The 19053-nt window shown below is 35.0% G+C and overlaps 2 protein-coding genes across 4 annotated transcripts in view; one reads left to right on the forward strand and one right to left on the reverse strand.

Moving 5' to 3' along the window:
- The first annotated feature begins 1579 nt into the window (after positions 1-1579).
- LOC149781107 (C-type lectin mannose-binding isoform-like) lies at positions 1580-7413 on the forward strand. Its single transcript, XM_089934708.1, has 5 exons — positions 1580-1774; positions 3940-4028; positions 5083-5182; positions 6443-6662; positions 7302-7413. The coding sequence occupies exons 1-5, from the start codon at positions 1723-1725 to the stop codon at positions 7321-7323; spliced, it is 483 nt and encodes a 160-aa protein (XP_089790834.1). The 5' UTR covers positions 1580-1722; the 3' UTR covers positions 7324-7413.
- A 6675-nt stretch (positions 7414-14088) lies between these two features.
- Positions 14089-19053, reverse strand: part of LOC149781108 (alkaline phosphatase-like) — a 48332-nt gene continuing 43367 nt past the window's right edge. For all 3 annotated transcript variants that reach the window (XM_089935195.1, XM_089935197.1, XM_089935196.1), the window contains 3 exons: positions 17699-17890; positions 16262-16396; positions 14089-15180 (listed from right to left, as the gene is read on the reverse strand). In XM_089935195.1, the coding sequence (XP_089791321.1) occupies positions 14894-15180; positions 16262-16396; positions 17699-17890 (614 nt within the window). In that variant the 3' untranslated portion in view covers positions 14089-14893. The remainder of the gene's footprint in view (positions 15181-16261; positions 16397-17698; positions 17891-19053) is intronic.

Here is a 19053-nt window from a genome sequence, read left to right on the forward strand (position 1 = left end):
CTTTCAAAGTACATTTGTCCACGTGTGAGCATTCTTATTCTCCACTTCTCTACCATGGTGAAAGTATTTCACCCTTTGTTGTCTCCAATCGTAATTGTATTTTACCTTTTCTTATTTCCTTGAATATCTCTGATATAAAGTTATAGTGATTACAGTGATAGTAAGCAAAGGACAGTCAGTTTACTAAATCTATGGTAGCTAAATGTAAACTTGTCTCAAACTGATCACCCAAATCTTCACCCACTTGAGATAGGATGTTTTCTGCAACACAACGTTCTGCTAGCGAGTATCAAGTTACAGTATATAGCCGTTTAGCGAGATAATTAAATTTATGACAGCAAAAACGACCAACAGTATTACACATTCAAAACCTCACTTGGCTCCATATATAAATAGGGTCAATTTCGAATGCGTTTTAATACACTTCTTGAATTGTAGAAGTAAGCCAATGCCAGTCCTTAGGCGTGCGTTAGTTCTTTTTCTTAACGCAAAATCTTCATCAAAAATGTATATCTAATGAACCTGTATGAACAAAGTTATCTTCTCTATCCCATGCCCAGGGGGTAAATACTACAGAACCCACTCTAAAATGTTACCTACATACCTTGAGAATGTTTGAGATTCAGTTAGTCTGTACATATGTATATTATTTTATACGTATGTACGTGGTGTAAAATGAACAAAATGGATATATAAACCTTCCACGAAAATAACATGCTGAGATCCAGTTTAAGTCTTATCTAATGAAATGACTCACAATCATCTTGTTAATCGCAGAGGTGTGAAAGGTGAATCATCTTTATAGTAGTTTCAAGAATTAAACAAGTATGCGCATATATAACACTTTCATCATTATTCATATATTTCAATTAGTGGCCCCGGTTGACTGTGTGGTCTAAAGCACTCGCCTTTACCGAACACTGCCATCTCACCTCTGTCCGCGTGGGTATATGAAAAATCCTGCCAGTAGCCTCTCGTGCGTAGATCGTTCCTATCGGGATGTTCACGGCTTCTTCCTCCACCGCCATATATAGCCCATCCTGTATTGAGAAATGGTGTTATGCCCACAACAAACAAACATAAAACGTATTTCAGACAGCTTTAGCATATCGTTGCAGCCAATATATTCGGTTGTAAATAAATCTTAAACTATACCAGACCTGTAACGTTCCTAAAAAGGAGTCGAAATAAATAAATATATTTAAGTTAAAAGAAGAAAAAGAAAACTTGACCAACGATAGAATTAAACTAAATACATGTTATGTGTTGCCCACTGCATTTAAGAAAAAAGACTCCAGTACACGTGAGACAGTCTCTAAACGTCAGTTGTATGATTGACATTTCTGAACAGGTAATAATTTTACACAGGTAATGTTGTATTGTTATAATCAAATGGGACTTTTGCTTTCCTCACATTTATACAGATTCTGCTACAGAGTAGTGCCCCAAGTCACGTGAACAGACCTATCTGAGACATACTGACCCTCGATAATTCACTGATGGAAAGGTTATCGTTACAACATTAACCTTTTCGTACCAAACACAAGCCAAGCTACTCCTCTCTTATTATCCATGGAGATAAGATCCCAGTAGACATCGTTCCAAAATTAAGTCTAACTACTCTCTTACAGTACTTGCAGATAAGGTCCCAACAGACTTCGTTCCAAATACTATCCTATCTACTCTGGTACCATCCCTGTGGATACGTGAACGTTACCAAATATGGAACGAATAATTCTTTATATTTTATTATGCCTAAGCTTTGCTAAATTAGGTAAGTTTGAAAAAGACTATATGTACCTGTAAGTACATAAGTCTACATTCATTGATATTTTACAGGAAGGTATTGTTGAATTAGAAATAATAATAATAATAATAATAATTACAAAAGAAATGGACAATAAAATAAGTAACAAGTAAGATTTTTTAAGACAGACTGGAAGGTGACTTAAACGGTAAGATCTGAGACATTGTACATTTAAGGAGATTATAAGACTGAAAAGAAAACGTGGGAAAGGTTGCTTTAATTTGCAAGAAGGCTCAAAGGGAAATTCGGAACTGTCGCATATATATATATATATATATATATATATATATATATATATATATATATATATATATATATATGAATGTGTGTGGTGGATGTGTGGGTGTGCGCGTGGGTGTATGGGTGGGTGTGTCCACGTATGAAAAAGTTAATGACTATCCTGATTGTAACAAAACTCTGGTTTCACTTCTGATTAACGCATTATTTCAACATTTATCTTAACAGGATTGGCTCTAAAGGTATTTATTAACTTTAGCAAATGTTTTTAAGTAGTGATTATTCAAGGCCATGGATGGTTTTCCTTATTTCCGTTATATTTCAGTATCTCTCCAACTCCACATAGAGCCTATAATTCTTTACTTGGATGTTTCTAAAAAACAAGAGGGATCTTGATTGATAGCATCTTGAAGTAGTCTTTTTTATGACTTCTAAAAACAAGAGGGATCTTGATTGATAGCATCTTGAAGTAACCTTTTGTATGACTTCTAAAAACATGTGGATATTTCTTGAAACATAACATCGCAAAAAAGTCTGTTTTGTCAAACCTCTTTCTCAATTATTTCATGTAGCAAACAAATGTCATCATACGTAAAAAGAAAAACAATTAACATCACCCCCTCCAAAACAATGAAAACGCATTCTTTCATTTGTACATCATGCAAAAATGGGTTAAAACACACGTGATTACTTGATCATATTGTTGCTCTATCATGGGTGAACCTGTTAATTGTTTCTTCGTTTTAACGTATTGATGACACTTGTTTGCTACATGAAATTTAATATCTGGTTTGAAAAACAGACTTTTTTGCGATTTTATGTGGCATCCATGGTAATTACACCATGTTGATGAATCATAAAGGATTATGTACCTTGCATGGTAATTACACCATGTTGATGAATCATAAAGGATTATGTACCTTGCGTGGTAATTACACCATGTTGTTGTACGGTGAAGATTTATGTATCCTGTTTGGTGATTACATCATATTGTTGTATCTTAAAGGTTAATCTACCCTGTTTGATAATTACACCGTGTATTTTGCCAATGTGACGTAACATGAGTATAGCAGAAATTAGATACTCTAAATAACAGGAGTACCAGGATTATACAAATAAGTAAAATAATTCAATCAACTACCACTAAAACAAGCAATTTATGTTTTTTTACAAAACGTTTCTAAAAAAAATTGCCAAGTTCAAAAGATTCATCTTCTGATTTGAACTGACTCATTTAAATATGTAGTTGTAAAGTTGAGGTTATTCACCAAGCTTCACTAGTGATATCATTACGTCAGTCCAATCTATCCAATCTGAGGTTATTCACCATATTTCGTCATTGACATTATTACGACAGTCGAATATAGTCAATCTGAGGTCATTCACCAAACGTCATCATTGACATCATTACGTCAGCGTAATCTATCCAATATGAGGTTATTCACCAAATGTCATAATTGACATCATTAAGTCAGTGTAATCTATCTAATCTGAGGTTATTCACGAAACGTCGTCATTGACATTATTACGACAGTCGAAAATATCCAATCTGAGGTTATTCACCAAACGTCGTCATTGACATCATTACGTTAGTATAATCTATCCAATCTAAGGTTATTCACCAAACGTCATAATTGACATCATTAACTCAGTGTAATCTATCCAATATGAGGTTACTCGCCAATCTTCGTCATTGACATCATTACATCAGTCTAATATATCAAATCGGAGGTATTCACCAAACGTCGTCATTCACATTATTACGTCAGTCTGATATATCCAATTTGTATTTGGTACAGCGTTTCTCCCAAGTTCATAAAAAATACTAACAGAGACATTGTACATGTTAACTATCTTAGAGCAATGATTTACGTTGGTTTCATTCTTGACTGCAGCGGAAAGCCAGTGTAAGCAGGGTTGGATACAACATGACGAATCTTGCTACCACGTAAGCCATGATCTGGAGCAGTGGGCAAATGCTCATGTACGTCGTATAATTTTAAACCCGATCTCAGGTTATCTTTCATCCAGGGTGGGGGAACGTATGTCTGACCAGAATATTGTATTTATTTTCCTTTTTTCAGGGGTGTGGGAACTAGAATCTGTATCTATTTGAAATTGTACTTAATTATTGGCTATGGCTATGTAAGATACGTTGGAAACGTCTTAAATAATTGTTAATGTGAAAATGGGTTGAAAAACATTTCAAACAAAACAAAGGAATTGTCTCTGCGATTTTATTTGCGGGCAATAAATGCTGTCTAGTTAATAAATTACGACATAATACCTTTACACGTCATTCTGTTATATACTTTGTCTCGCTCTCTCAACTCCGAAAAACCACAAATGGTTTCGTCTAGATATCTTGGGTTAGTTGTGTAGTAAGCAAAGCAACACAGAAAGGTTAAAATACTGCCGAACCCGTCAGAGTAATTTGCTTGCCAGCGACACACTATGGAGACAGTTTCTGGCTGATTCGAAGGTAGGATTCGAACTCGTGTTCTTCTGATTGCAAGTCCAGAACAACATATTTAATATGTACGTGTGGCGAAGTTCTAATTGTTGTTGCGTTTTCGCGGTTTGAAAACATGAGACTGCTGCAAATCTAACAGAACAATGATAAATAATCTTGGAATTCAATCTGAAACAAAAAAAAAATCGCCGTTATGAATAACGTTCAAACATTTAAGTTACAATATATTACTGTCAGCATGTACAATATCTATGTATTGTGCCAAGTGTGGTTATACATCATTTTATATCGTGAAAATGTATTTATATTTCAAAATTCATATATTACAGTTAAGTAATTTTTACAATTAGAACGAAAAATGCCCCGTTGCTTAGTACTAACTTCTAAGCATGCAAGCATGAAAGGATTATCTGAGTTCCTACCCCTTAGCAAATTAAAGCTTACTTACTTATATTTGTCATCCCCGTTGCACACGAGCGCGCGCGCGCGTGTGTGCGCATGTGTACATCATCAAAAAAAAAATTTTTCTGTTGTTTTGTTTAATTATTAACTTGATCTTTTTCAGTACTTATGCCATCTACTGGGTGGATATTTGGCAGAGGTGAATAATGCAGCAGAGGGCGCTTTCCTGGATAATCAAGTCAAATTGTTTCATTTTGCTGAAGGTACAGTAGCAGGACAGTAGCACTAATAATAGAATTGGGAGATGTACTGGTGGCAGTGATGGTGGTTTACTCAAGTCATTAGAATTACATTGTTGTTTGTATTCCTTTGCCCTATTATCGTCTTTTTGCGTCAGTACAAAGCCGTACTAGGATATCAGACTATTTAGCAGTGCTGATTATTTTCACCCACCAACAACACATTAAAAGCAGGGGAAACAATATATCGGCAACCCAAAAGCGACTTGTGTTTCTGATCAGACAAGAATGAAATAAGTCTATTGTTCTAGGGAGCACAACTGGAACTATTTCGCAGTCAAAGTTGGTGAACAATATTATGGTTTGTCTAAGCTTTCAGAGAAGGGCTGCTTCTACGGAAATAAGCTGGTTGTTGTCTCATAGCCATCTTTATTTCACTTTGGATATGTTGCAAGAACTGTATGCCACAGATGTTCAGTTTGACTCCGAAAGATTCAAAAAGAGAAAGTTAAGGGAAGACTGGTTTCTTCTAGCTCAGGTAACGTTGTGTTACAAGTTTTGATGATATGTATTAATTCAGTGCTGTTCAAATCTGTTGGCTATAGTGCATGCTGTTGCTACTAAGGTCAAGTTAAATATGTACAATTTAAGCTTGGTAAAAATATTTTTAAAAAAATCATGTTTTATGATCAGTCTGTGGAATCATTCACAACTGTGTTCTGTGTAATTTGAGATGAATTGTCTATTGCAATTATTCGCTGGTCTTATAAAGTGATCATTGACTTTTGGAACTGAAACATTACTTTTGAATTATTGAGAACTCATTCAAATACATTCAGGAATTGTGGTACCTCAGGGCTTTCGAGATTATTTGAATTCATTCGGAACATTCTGTACTTTTGGACCTGTGATATGGCATTTCTGATTATTTGGCATTTAATTCACAACATGGAAAATGTCTCTTACATTTTCATTTTGTAAATTAGAGACAAATGATTTGTTGGTTTTACTAAATTTGTTGGATTCGCTTCTTTCTGTTATATAGTTTAGAACTTACAGTCGTAACAATAACAAAGGAGGATATTTTTCACTAACAATCACCATTGACCTTAAACTTAGTAAGGACTATTGTTACATGTTTAATACTAATTTTTAATACTAATTTTAAAATTATAATAAAAGATAGTTCAGTGAACATTGCATATAAATTAATATTTGGTATCGAACTGTAGACTTTTGAACTACAAGGAAAGAAAGCAAATAAAACATTTGTCTCTTAAACAGGCGAAGTATGGGTCGGTGCAACAGATCTAGTTTTCGAGGGTGAATGGGTCTGGTCAGAGAGCCAGAACAAGCTATCGGAACAGCATTACAACAACTGGTCCCCGGGGGAACCTAACAACTCACAAAACAACGAAAATTGCATGGCTATTACCAACACTGGATATTGGAACGATGTTCCATGTTCTACGTTATTACATTATCTATGCGAAATGCCTTCTGGGTGAGAATTACAATCGTATATGTATGAACATTGTACATCTAACACAGTAATTGCTTCTGTCTTTATCTCTCATATTTGAAGGGGGCAGGTGGCCGGGTGATCTAAGTCGCTCGCCTTTACAGATCAGTGACTTGTCACCTCTCACCTCTGTCCGCGTTGTTTTGAAAGGTATGCTTCCAATAGCTTTCCATGGGTCGGTTATTCTTCCAGGTGCTTTCCTGAGTTCTTCCTCCACAAAGCAAATATACTGGCAGTCAAGTATAGCCTAGTATGTGTGAGATTATGGCGTTAAACCCATGGCTACAAGAAGGACTATTCTATTTGACAAATAGTTTGCATTCTTTGTATGGCACCTTGAAAATAAATATAGTATAACATAAACATGACAGCAAGATTAAAATGACCTGCTATAAGGTGTTACAATACAATTGGATACCTAACGTCGATCTTTACTTTCTCATTCATGTTCCGACTTCAAACAATAAGTTGGAAAACATCTTTTGACTATGAATTAAACATAACCCCAATTTCATCAAAGTGGAATATTACATTTCAATTTGCCTCGCAGTGCATATGTGTTATTAGCAGTATTCTCTTTGCAATCTATATAACTTCCTAAAGCGTCATTTTAAATTTCAGGTTATCGCAGATAGTTGGATGATGCACAAGTAACGTTCGCTCAAACGTCATGTCTCTGCTGCATATAAATCTATTACAGTCATGCCTGGAATAAAGGAAGCGTTCTGCTTGAGCATGGCATTATATATTACTCTCTCTCTCTCTCTCTCTCTCTCTCTCTCTCTCTCTCGTGCACACAATATACGTGAATAAGTATAACTCCTATTGTTCAATGATAAGAGTGATGCGATTCCATCTATGTCTGACCGTCCGTCACTCTGTCCATCCATAACCAATTCACCTCCAGAACCACTGTGTATAAATTCATCAAACTTGACGCAAAGGTTGTTCATGCGGTGACCATCTGCGAGAGTGCTATCATTTTTGGTCGCTGCGAGGATGAGGTCATATGATAATTATATTAGTACGAAAGGATCTACAATGACATAAAATCTAGTATTACCAACATTGTATACTAATATGTATACGTAAAGGATCTACAATGACATAAAATCTAGTATTACCAACATTGTATACTAATATGTATACGTAAAAGGAATATATGTACAATATTTTGGGTAAAGATCCCTTCGTTACGGTCCAGAGGAGCTTATCACTATGGCCATGGAAATCTAACATTATCTCCAATTGTTTTCATTTTTATACACATGCTTCAAATTTCTCCAGTACGGATACTTTGGATATTATATTCATCTGTTGTCTTGCTTGTTTTTTATTTTTGGGGATTGGGTTTATTTTTAGTTTTGTCATCGTTGTTATTGTTGTTTTTCAATTTATGAGATACTAATTAAAACTAGGAAAAATCAGCTTTTAAATACCGGGGTTACTCTTTAATTATTGTATAAGTGAAGGTTTAGAGTTATGTACCATCTGCAGTCACTAATTTCAAAGATCGTGTAGCTATTGTATCGTAAGTCACAAGACCTCAAACGGAATTAATTGATATACGGATCAATAGCAAACAATCACATGACTGCAATTCGAATATGTAGCCGTCTTGTAAATTTATGCTTAGTTTCAGTCTGCTTTTTTACATTATATGATCGGTAGATTATAGTTAATAATCAGTACAATTGTGTTGCATATCCTCTGCAATGTCATATGTTTGCATCATCGTGTATGCAGCAATTAAATGAATTTGCAAGAGTAGTATATCGGTATGAAAGAGTGTCAATGAGACTTCCATGCTAAAATGTGAAAAAGGAATATAGCCTCAAGGAATTTCAAGGCTCAAAAAACGTATACCCTCAGTGGGAATTTACCATGGTGGGGCAGTATAGGGACAAGTAGAATTGAACATGCGTGACTTCAAGGCACTGGCCATTAGGGGAAATGGCAACAGTGTTGCATGTAGCTGACCTTAGTAGGCAGTGAATCGGTAACAGTGTTCGAGTTTACCTCAATACGCGCTACTTTATGTAAGTGGTAGGTGAAATGGATTTAAAAGGTGTTTAAAGGGACAACAAAAAAATAGATATTTATTATATGCTCATTTTTTTTCTCCGTTAACTTTACATTATCAGAATTGTTCAATATTTTAAGACATTGCACACCTTCATATTGCACCCACGCGCCGGACAAGTGTGCCCAATAGTGTATTAGGAACTACTTTGTAAACAAATCATGTACATTCGCATAGTAGACGCAATACGTTTTGGTTGAAATTCTTTTGTTTCTGAATGAACAAAAGCAGATGTTTCGTGGACTGCAACATACCAACTGTTTTGCTACATTACACTTTAACGTTTTGATACATTGTTTCAGATTTTACGATAGACACGAGATTTCATAAAATTGCTTGGTGCCTACAAATAACATGCAAGTTATAAAGGCATAAACTGTCTATTTTAGCTGGTAATAATGGCAAAAAATAAACTTAGTTTTACATCCAGAGTTTCCTAAAATTGTACTTTCTTAGTTCTGCAAATCTGAATTACATGAGCCATGTCATGAGTTCTCAAGCTTGATAATCAAGTCGATTACACATTTCAAAATTGTACTGTAACTTCTACTATATTCCAAGTGCAATTACATCTTCCTTACTGTACTCAAGTGAAATAAACATTAAATTCAATAGCGTCTTTTTGATAATTGCAATTGAACCTCTTCATATTTTCCCCACATAATGATTTCAAATAGTCAATGATAGAACAAACACACTTGCCGATGTAAACACGCTTCTCCCGTGCCGTTTTAATCCGATGTATTTCATGTACAATTTGCACAGATGAATCCAGTCCAAAATCACAAACTTTCGTCGAATCGAAACAAAATACCAAAATATATTCATTCCAGATCAAATGGAATTAATGATTTCAAATAGTGAATGACAGAACAAACACACTTGCAGATGTAAACAAGCTTCTCCCGCGCCGCTTCAATCCGATGTATTTCATGTACAATTTGCACAGATGAATCACAAACTTTCGTAGAATCGAAACAAAATACCAAAATATATTCATTCCATATCAAATGGAAAAGTTGTTGCAATGCGCATTCACTCACAATATGACTGCAAATTTCAATTTTAACTAGACACGCCATTTTTTTTCGAAAGTTGTGTCGAGCGCGCGACTAAGTTCAGATTTATCTGGGCGGAGTTATGTGCGCATTAATAATTATGTTGTTGTGTAATGACAAATCTGCGCTTGTGTATTTAGTTTGGAATGCGGCATAAATTCATGTACGTTATTTTTTGTAGTGCATTTTGTTTATATAATTAAACCTTAGGTAGAATTAAAAAAATGAGCATATAATAAAAAGGTTACTTCATTTGTATGGGAAAATATGAACTCGTTTTGGCGGAAGGATATACTTCACTCTCAAGGTCGTGCAGTATTCCATCCCAAAACTCGTTCATATTTTCCCATACAAATGCAGTAACCTATAAATACAAACAAGCAATACATAGACATACACAAGCAAACAAACAAAACATACACCAACAAACAAACAAATAATTATACAAGACAAAGACAAAACAATGGAGGGGGTAATAGTGATATAGTATATCTTTTCCAAGCAAGTGAGTCGCCCCGGAAAGGACTGTTTGTGGTCCTTCTCCTGTGGGAAAATTTTATGAAGAAACCCATGTACATATTTATACCCTCAACTTATGGAAATCCTATGGAAAAACCTTGTACATATTTATAGCTACAACTTGTGGGAAACCCTTTCGAAAAACCGAGTATATATTTATTACCTCAAAGCGTGGCAGTGTTACTAGTGGATGACCTCAACTGGGTTTGCGATTTAGCAACAGTGTTCGACTTGACGTCAGTACGCGCTAGTCAAATTAAATATCGGAAATTCTATGTTACACGGGCCATAGAGTATATATGCCGGGGACTCTTGGCCTCAAAAATGGTTTATAGAGATAAATGGTTTATAGGGCTAAAGGCCCTTCAGTGTATCCCCTAGGGGTGTAAAATTGAGGGTAAAAAAAACTTGGTGTCAGAACTGGGGGTCAAATAAAAAATGTGGGTGTCAAAAATGTACTGTCAAATTTTCATATGACTTTTTCAGCTTGAAATAGGATATTGCAACTTGCACAACATACTCTCTCTCTCTCTCTAAACATACAAATAAACCAACATGCACAATTAACAAACAAATGCATTGTCCATTAACAGAATAATTTTATTAGTTCATTTTTCTTTTAAAGTCGTTCTTTTAACAGTCTCCTTATAATTAATATGAAGCAATAGTATAGCCCAACACATTACATACAAGCCAATACAAAAAGCCAAATAAATCTTTTGAACCAAATGGCAGTTAATTTACTGCCTTTCATAAAATGTGTACTATCATCGGTTTCACTGTACTTCGTCCTAAAACACATTTATCCAAATATCAAGGAGGATAATGATCTTCTTTCTAATAAGTTACACTTGAATTTTAAGATCTTTCTTTTATTGCAGCAAAGTTAAAAACCAACAAAATCTGCAATGACCCGCTAACTTTTTTGTAATCCAAATAATGCATTTGTCTCTGCAAGTTTACTGATTTCTTTGTTGCGAAAGAATGTCTTGGGTTATAATGTGTTCTCCAGATATCTTGTGGAGAATGCGGGCAGACTTTTAAAAATTCTAAAACCCTGTCACGAAAGGATTATTTACTTTTGCAGTCACACCGGTAATCCTAATGAATGTGCCGTATTCCAGTCAAGGGATATATTTTCTCCATTTTTCATTGAAGTTAGATCCACAGTTACTCTTTTGTGTTCTGCTTCTTTCACTTCTTCGCTAATGATTTTTAGTGCACGACATTTTAATCTGGAGATCACTTTCTCGTGCATCAAGCATTGAGGTTAAACATCTAGATGACAGCTTGCTCAGCTCGATAGAAATCGCGTGAGAGCTCGCGAGATTAGGGGAAGATACTCCATCATAACATTGCCTATGCTAGTCTGGTTCATTGTTTCGCTTGTTCCCTGCGGTGCACTCTGCTATACGAATAGAGAAGCGCAAGGCAGGGAGCAAACAAAGTAGGTCACCAGTCAATGCCTATGATCGAAGTATATTCGATGCCATCCATCGTACAATGCATTGGGTATTAAATAAATCCTGATTACATTATGAAAATCCTTTGCGTCAAAAAAACACACGACAACAAAATGTGTGCGTCAGTTTTCTCCAGCGTGCGTCCCTGACGCACAAATGTGCGTAAAGGGAAACACTGGGCTAAAGGGGAAGGGTTATGGTAAAGCGGTTTAAGTTTGAATGGTCAAATTAGACAGACACATCACCATGGTCAGCTTACAGTGCAAGTGAACAAAAATAATATCGTATACCTGATAAACAATCCAACACTCCATTATACACTCGATCCAAAACATATTGTGTTAGCTTAGAGTGTAAGAGAATGAGATGAAATCTCACAAACATACAATCACGCACCTTATATACCTTTCAATACCTCATACACGCACTATCAATACCGCAATGATTCAGCTTAAGAAAAGGAAATGCAATTTCACAAACCTAATATACCTTACACCACAAAAATGCTATGGATCACACCACAATACCATTTAACATTCCAATACGATCCAATACCCCTTACATACACACTACCCCAAAACTTCCCGTGCTATCGTAGATCTCAAGAGATGGAGATGAAAGCAAACAAAACTATACTATACATCACACCACCATACCATCTAACATCCAAATACCATTCAACACCCCTTACATACGCTATCCCCATACGCCCTGTGTTAGCTTAGAGTGTAAGAGGAGACGAAATTTCATAAATATACAGTCACCTAACTTATATACCATCCAACACGTAAGAGGAGATGAAAATTATATTCTCTTTCAGAAGTTACAATGAAATTTCAAATTACGTCAAGGAAAGCTGAGGATCCTTCGTTTTAAAATCTGCTACAAGACAAAAAGTCGCTAGAAAAAGAGAAAGAATGCACTGTGTTGTTAGGATGCGTATGTAGTCCAGAAAACCACACTTCTCTGCAACGGTGTCTCCTTCTCTCTGTCACGTCTACTTTGTCGTTGACCACGATGCCTACCAACCCTGATTGTACACCCGTGTTTCCTAATATGATTTTTTAAAAACATTGTAAACCCAATTTCTTAAAGAACTTCAACTTTTTTACATCAGAGGTGACATCTCTTACTGATCTTACCACTGCTGCTACGAAGGTGGTCTCTAGCATGACCAAAGTACGAGACATAGCGAGTGCGTTTTAAAGTTTACTGGATTTATCAAAACAACTGTCAAGCCAATATTTTCTACTTCTGTTTGGAATAATGGCTTGTGTTACTTCAAATTTTACAAAGTCGAAGTGTCTACAAGCCATACAAAATTAGGAGACTTTAGATTTTTACACTTGCACAGGCTCTATACTTTACAAGTGTCACGAGAAAAGCTTCTATTCAAGTTTTGCCATTTTCCAAAACACGCAGACACTTGCAATTTGACCAGAAAGCTGTACTTCTTTTTTGTGGATATCCCATAGACCATTAGAAGCAGTTATAGTTGGGTAATAACTTTAGGAACATCCACTCATTTTTCAGAAATAATAAGGCTTTTGTTTATTTTCCCTGTTCCACATTTTTAGTGTTTAAGTATGTTCCCTAAAAGAAAACAAAAAAAAAACAGAACATTTTTGAAAAAAGAATTTTGAATTGAGGTTTGTCTCTCTTCATTAATTTTTTCAAGTTGTTGGTAGCTGAGAGATTACATCCGCATACCTTCTCAAAGTGAGAGGCATTTCTACACGTCATTACATTTGATAAATCCGGTTTTGATGGTTACTCATCGGTATTTCTCCCACTGTACATATAGGTTAGGTGGTATCTTAGGAGAATTAAGTTAATTTCTATTAGATGAGTTCTGTCATTTTTGAAAGGTATTTTGAAATATTAAAATGAGTAGTAAGATTTGTCACGTGGGGTATATCACGACATATATTATTACTAGACTCTTTAAGGTGTATATTAGAAGATGACTGCGCAAACAGATTTCGTTCCTTTTTGGAGTCATTCTTATTTCTTCGGCTCCTGTTGTAACATCAAGTCTGCAGACATGTTTTATATTGTATTTAGATACCATTTGAGAGGGAAAACATTTGTTTGGACTGTCCCTTTAATAACAGAAAGGTGCTCATTGGACTAAAATATAATTTCTGGAACTATTGTGAATTATTCAAATTAGTTTTGCACAACGCCATTTTGGCATCATCCCGATTCTTAGCGGACCAGTACATTTCCCGTTCTGAAATCAATACGGAACTTTTCATTCCAAAGACTCAATAACAGACTCAAACTACATAATGGTTGTTCTTTATTCTGCATATTGAGTATCAGTACAAAATCTGTGCTCAGAATATAAAACTTAATAGTCATATATAGGGTGTATTCCAAGATGTCGATACATTTAGTATCATAATCACACAAGCACAGAATTAAGTTTAATGAGAAATGTGTAATGCATAAAATACATACATAAACACACAGAAGATATGCCAGTCAAAAATAGGCAGTTATATTTTAGATAAAGAAACACCACTACATTTGGAAGTGGAAATTGATGGATACTGTTCATTTCTACTCTTGTTTAACGATCAATGGAAATGGTTGCATTGTTTTCGAGATATGTGAAGGCTTATTATACATTCGTCATCCGATGCCAAAATGGGTTTCATAACATTAATGAGCATTTCGAAATAAATATGGAAAGAGTACAAGAAAGTTTACTGATATATTTTGATAATTATTACCATAGACATTTTTACCTTTGCGGAACTACAATGGTTTGCATAGGACGGACGCATTGTTTATTTGAGACATGCAATATATCAGAACTTTACTAAGCTTAGAATAAATGTTAGAGCGATCAATTCCACACGCGCAACGTGGACACATTTACAGTTGTTTAGGCAAATCTTTGCTCAAAGGACTTTCGATGTGTCCTGCGGGAAATTTCAAAGGCTAGCTCAGAGTAATGTTTTGATTATATTTTGATCAGTCTCAGCATGTAATACTCTTATATTTCTTGGTACAAGTTAGACATCCTTCTGTAATGCCATGATGGTATTAGAAAGAAAAGAGTTCTGGTGTTGCAAAACTAGTCTAGAGAGTTACTAGAAGACCTAGCATGACTAACAATACAAAGCTTATCCTCACTACAGAGGAACCGTTTATAATAGAAGGTTTGACTTGTGATTTAGCACAGTCCTTGTCCGCCTTATAATCCCCTACACAGGAGGCATAGGCCATCACATGTGCGATATAATGCTGCTCGTGCACACCGTGAAATAAATGAGACATAGGACCACGTGCGAAGATGCTTACATCTTCTCCACCATGCGTTTCGGAGTCCAATGGCACGGCTGACTGTGAAATGTACTCCTTGTTTTCTGAAACAGAAACAGATACCAATTCTTTGAGAATCGTTTCCCATCTCAAATTTGAAATCAGGTTAGGGAGAATCGAAAGGACTAAACTCCTTGCGACTGGAAAGGAAAAAGAACCATAGGAGCATGCCTACTCAAGTTGAATATCCTGTTGCGTTTTAGAACAACGGTTGTTGTAGTTCATAAGTTAAATATAAACTCAGAAAGTCTAAATGCAGTTATGGACGATGCTGACCAAACTGTGCCATCGGCCTTGGGTCCTGAATTACAACACACAAAACACACAAACTGATGTCCAAAATGGGTCACTTTATAGAGGACGATTGATACGAAAAGTAAAACAAAGAACGCTCGCGCACAAATGTTAATTATTACTTCTTTATAATGGACTATTTTCTCTCTACAAACGCATTCATTGGCAGATGTGCTTTTTGCACAGCATGTAGTGAAGATTTCACGAACATTGGATGTGCAATGTTGAATAGACAAGGGCTTGAAGGTATGTATGTTATTTTTTAATTCATATTTCTTGAAGTAGCATATATTCGCCACTAAAATCACTCCCCCACCCCCCCCCCACCACCCACCCCCGCAGTCACTTGTCTATCCTAAACCATTCTAGTCTACCTAGTGATGCTAGGTGATTCATATGGTCAACGGTTCATTAGAAGTCTGGTTATGTAATTGATGTAATACGTTCAATGGATACAATCTCAAAAGTACAGACATTAGTTTGACATTGTATTTGCTTATACAACCCATCTGATACACCCTTTTTTAGTCTGTCTTGAAATGTTGTTTTCTTGAAATACCTGAACTCGCGGCAATTAATACAACTGACTTTAGCCTGTGATAGCACACAAACTGAATATGATGCAGTTTACGTGTAAGAATGGAGTCACACTTTTGTTAAGAGCCACCTCAGTTTTGCAGAAAAGTGTCATTTTAAAATACTTAGCAGTGTAGTACAGGTTTCTCTTACAACATATTGTCAACACTTGGTCGTTTACGACAGGTGATTGTTTAACAATTGGTGTTACCTTGAATATTATTAATAATAAAGCAATTATATTCAATTGCTTACCTATTGTGTCGGCATTGCTGAGATTTTGCCTATCATGACTAATGTCATGACCTGGCCCGTTCCCATACACCAAAGTCGTAAATGTTTTGTTATCTTTGGCCAGAAGGAAACCTCCTTTCGTGTCATCAACAAGTCCTGCAATAATTAATAATTTCTAAAGGTACACATCTATTTATCGACCCCTCAGTAAAGGTGCAATCGGAACACCCTCGGGTATCGGCGGATTTTAATTAACAAAAAACCTGGTCTGTTCCGATTAGAAAAGAGTGTCCGAAATAACTGTAATATTTGTGTAAAAACATTACAATTGTTTTGCGTTTCTCTCGTTGGAAGAAAACTGCATTTGAAAGTTAATTTGTACATGATCATATTTGTATTTGATAATTTATCATGACCATATATAGTGATCAAGCGCATTCTGCAAAGTTGAAACATTTTTTCCATTTTTGTAGGTAAAGCATCTGAATAGCTAGACGTCGAGCATGGATTTAAAGTCTTTATTTTTGTTCGTGCAAAAGCTTGGTGTATCAAAAGAACTGTTAGTAGTAAGATGGCTACAAATATTTGACCACATTCTTTTAGTCTTCAGTTGACTGAAAAAAAGAACAATGGAAGTCTTTTTAACTTTCCGCCTTTTTCATTACTGAAATAAACATAACATGAGTCGCATTTTGCCAATACTGAAACTGATACAAATGACATTCATAGAGTTTTGTGTAGTCTATTCAAGGATCAAATTAATTTAGTTACAATAAGCCAATCATTGCATAATTTTGGATATCGAGTTATGGTGCCAATTTTAAATATAATACTACATGAAGCAGATAAGTGTCCTTTTTGTATATATATATATATATATATATATATATATATATATATATATATATATATATATATATATATATATATATATATATATACATACATATAGTTAGATTTCTTATTTTTAGCAATTATGTCGATACTGATCACATATTTATTGAGTTAAAAGGCCAATTTTTCATGTTACTTCCTTTTTTCTCGAACTTAGAAGCAATGTTAAATAAATCACTTGCATGAAAATTACATAAATCACCCAAAATATTTATAACAGAATCATAATTGCGTGTTTTTTAAATAAAAAAATTTATTAAAGTACTGCTGGTCAAATTTTAAATTCTTTGTAAAAATGAACCTTTTGAAACTAGTGTTTTTCTCTTTCTTTGATGAATAAATGTCTTTAAAACTAAACTGCCAAAGAAACTATACAACTTGACATGGTGTGAAGACTAACCTATTTGCAAATGCTTTTAATTCGAATGAAGACACATAATTAATATGTATAATATTTAATACATATAATTAATATTAACATAATTAGCTGAACTGGTCAAAGGTTTGGCTGATCATATATCTGGATGGATTATTATATTTTCTGCCTTGTTTGTAGATACAAACCAAATATTGGATTCCCCCTGGTTGGATACCCAGCGATGGAGAATACATGAGAGTGGTCAGCAGTGGTCACAATTAGAGTGTCTTGCTCATTGGTCAGTTCTACTCCCTTCGCCACGGCTTCGTCAAAAGCCACGAGGTCATGGAGGGCTTTGGCTGGCTTGCTGTCGTGATGAGCGTGATCAATGCGACCCCCTGCATGGACATGAATTAAACTAAGTGTACAAATGTGCCAATAATCTTGAAAATATTTTTTTTTACGTTGCCTGAATATCATTTCAAATGGTAAGGCCGACCAGAATCAGATATTTTTTTCCATATAAAATAGTCCCTGCTAAAAACCGATTATTATCCACCTCCGGATAGAAATGACAAATATAAAATACAAGTAAAGGAACGAGAGAAAACATAATACAAAGCAACATACTTCTTAAGAGTGACTTATCAGGAAATAATTTCAGGTGATTTTGTAAAGTTCTGCTTAATTCAATTTTTTGCAAAGAAAAATCTCGATTGGTTGTAGATTGTTTATTCAAATATGGTAGTGTTGTTTACTGGATGTTTTATTGCTATTTCAAACATTGTAGAGCTTCTACTACACAAACTAACGGGGTTTGTTTAACAAGAATTTAACCAATTTTTGACGGCTATGCTTGGATATAATAAGGTTTTCTACCAGATACCCATCAAGGCTGTCTAATTCAATTGTATTAACTACGAATGAATTTACTTTTCACTACAGATGATGAAGCCAAAATCGAGATACTTTCATTTTAAAAAATAACGTGTCTCAGATAGTTTTTAACATTATATTTGCAACTTTTGAACCAAGTTTAGAACTTTTGTTTACTTTATGTTTACCGTAAAACTGGATTTTGTGGAAATTACCTCTTAGCAGTCAATGTCCTTAATATACAATTAGTACCATTAATTTCCAGAAAGCTAAGGACTGCATTTAAATTTTTTATTACTAATAATGAGGACATTGAATATTTTCTCAAGCGTATAAATGGACGAGGTTTGTAGTCCTATACGATCCATAAACAAGTAATTGTCGTTCAGCTCATCATTAAATATAAATATAGTTCATTCCCCCACAACATCGCAAATAATATCTACCTCTTTCTCATTGAATTTACACGTCATCGTCTCGAAATGTAACTAAAATAATCGATTTAGTTTTAATGTACGAATGAATTAAATATAACCTATATTGACATAAACATCAACACCATTCCTTCGATACATCCTGGAAAAGACTGGTCAGTGTACATGTAATCCGTCATATTCCTTCTGAGTCAAGAATGAGTACATTTTTGATACTGCAAATAAATCAAATGGAGACAACTACATTATAG

This window comes from Sinohyriopsis cumingii, chromosome 15 (assembly GCF_028554795.1).
Source record: "Sinohyriopsis cumingii isolate HCF-2022 chromosome 15, ASM2855479v2, whole genome shotgun sequence".
In the NCBI taxonomy this organism is placed as follows: domain Eukaryota; kingdom Metazoa; phylum Mollusca; class Bivalvia; order Unionida; family Unionidae; genus Sinohyriopsis; species Sinohyriopsis cumingii.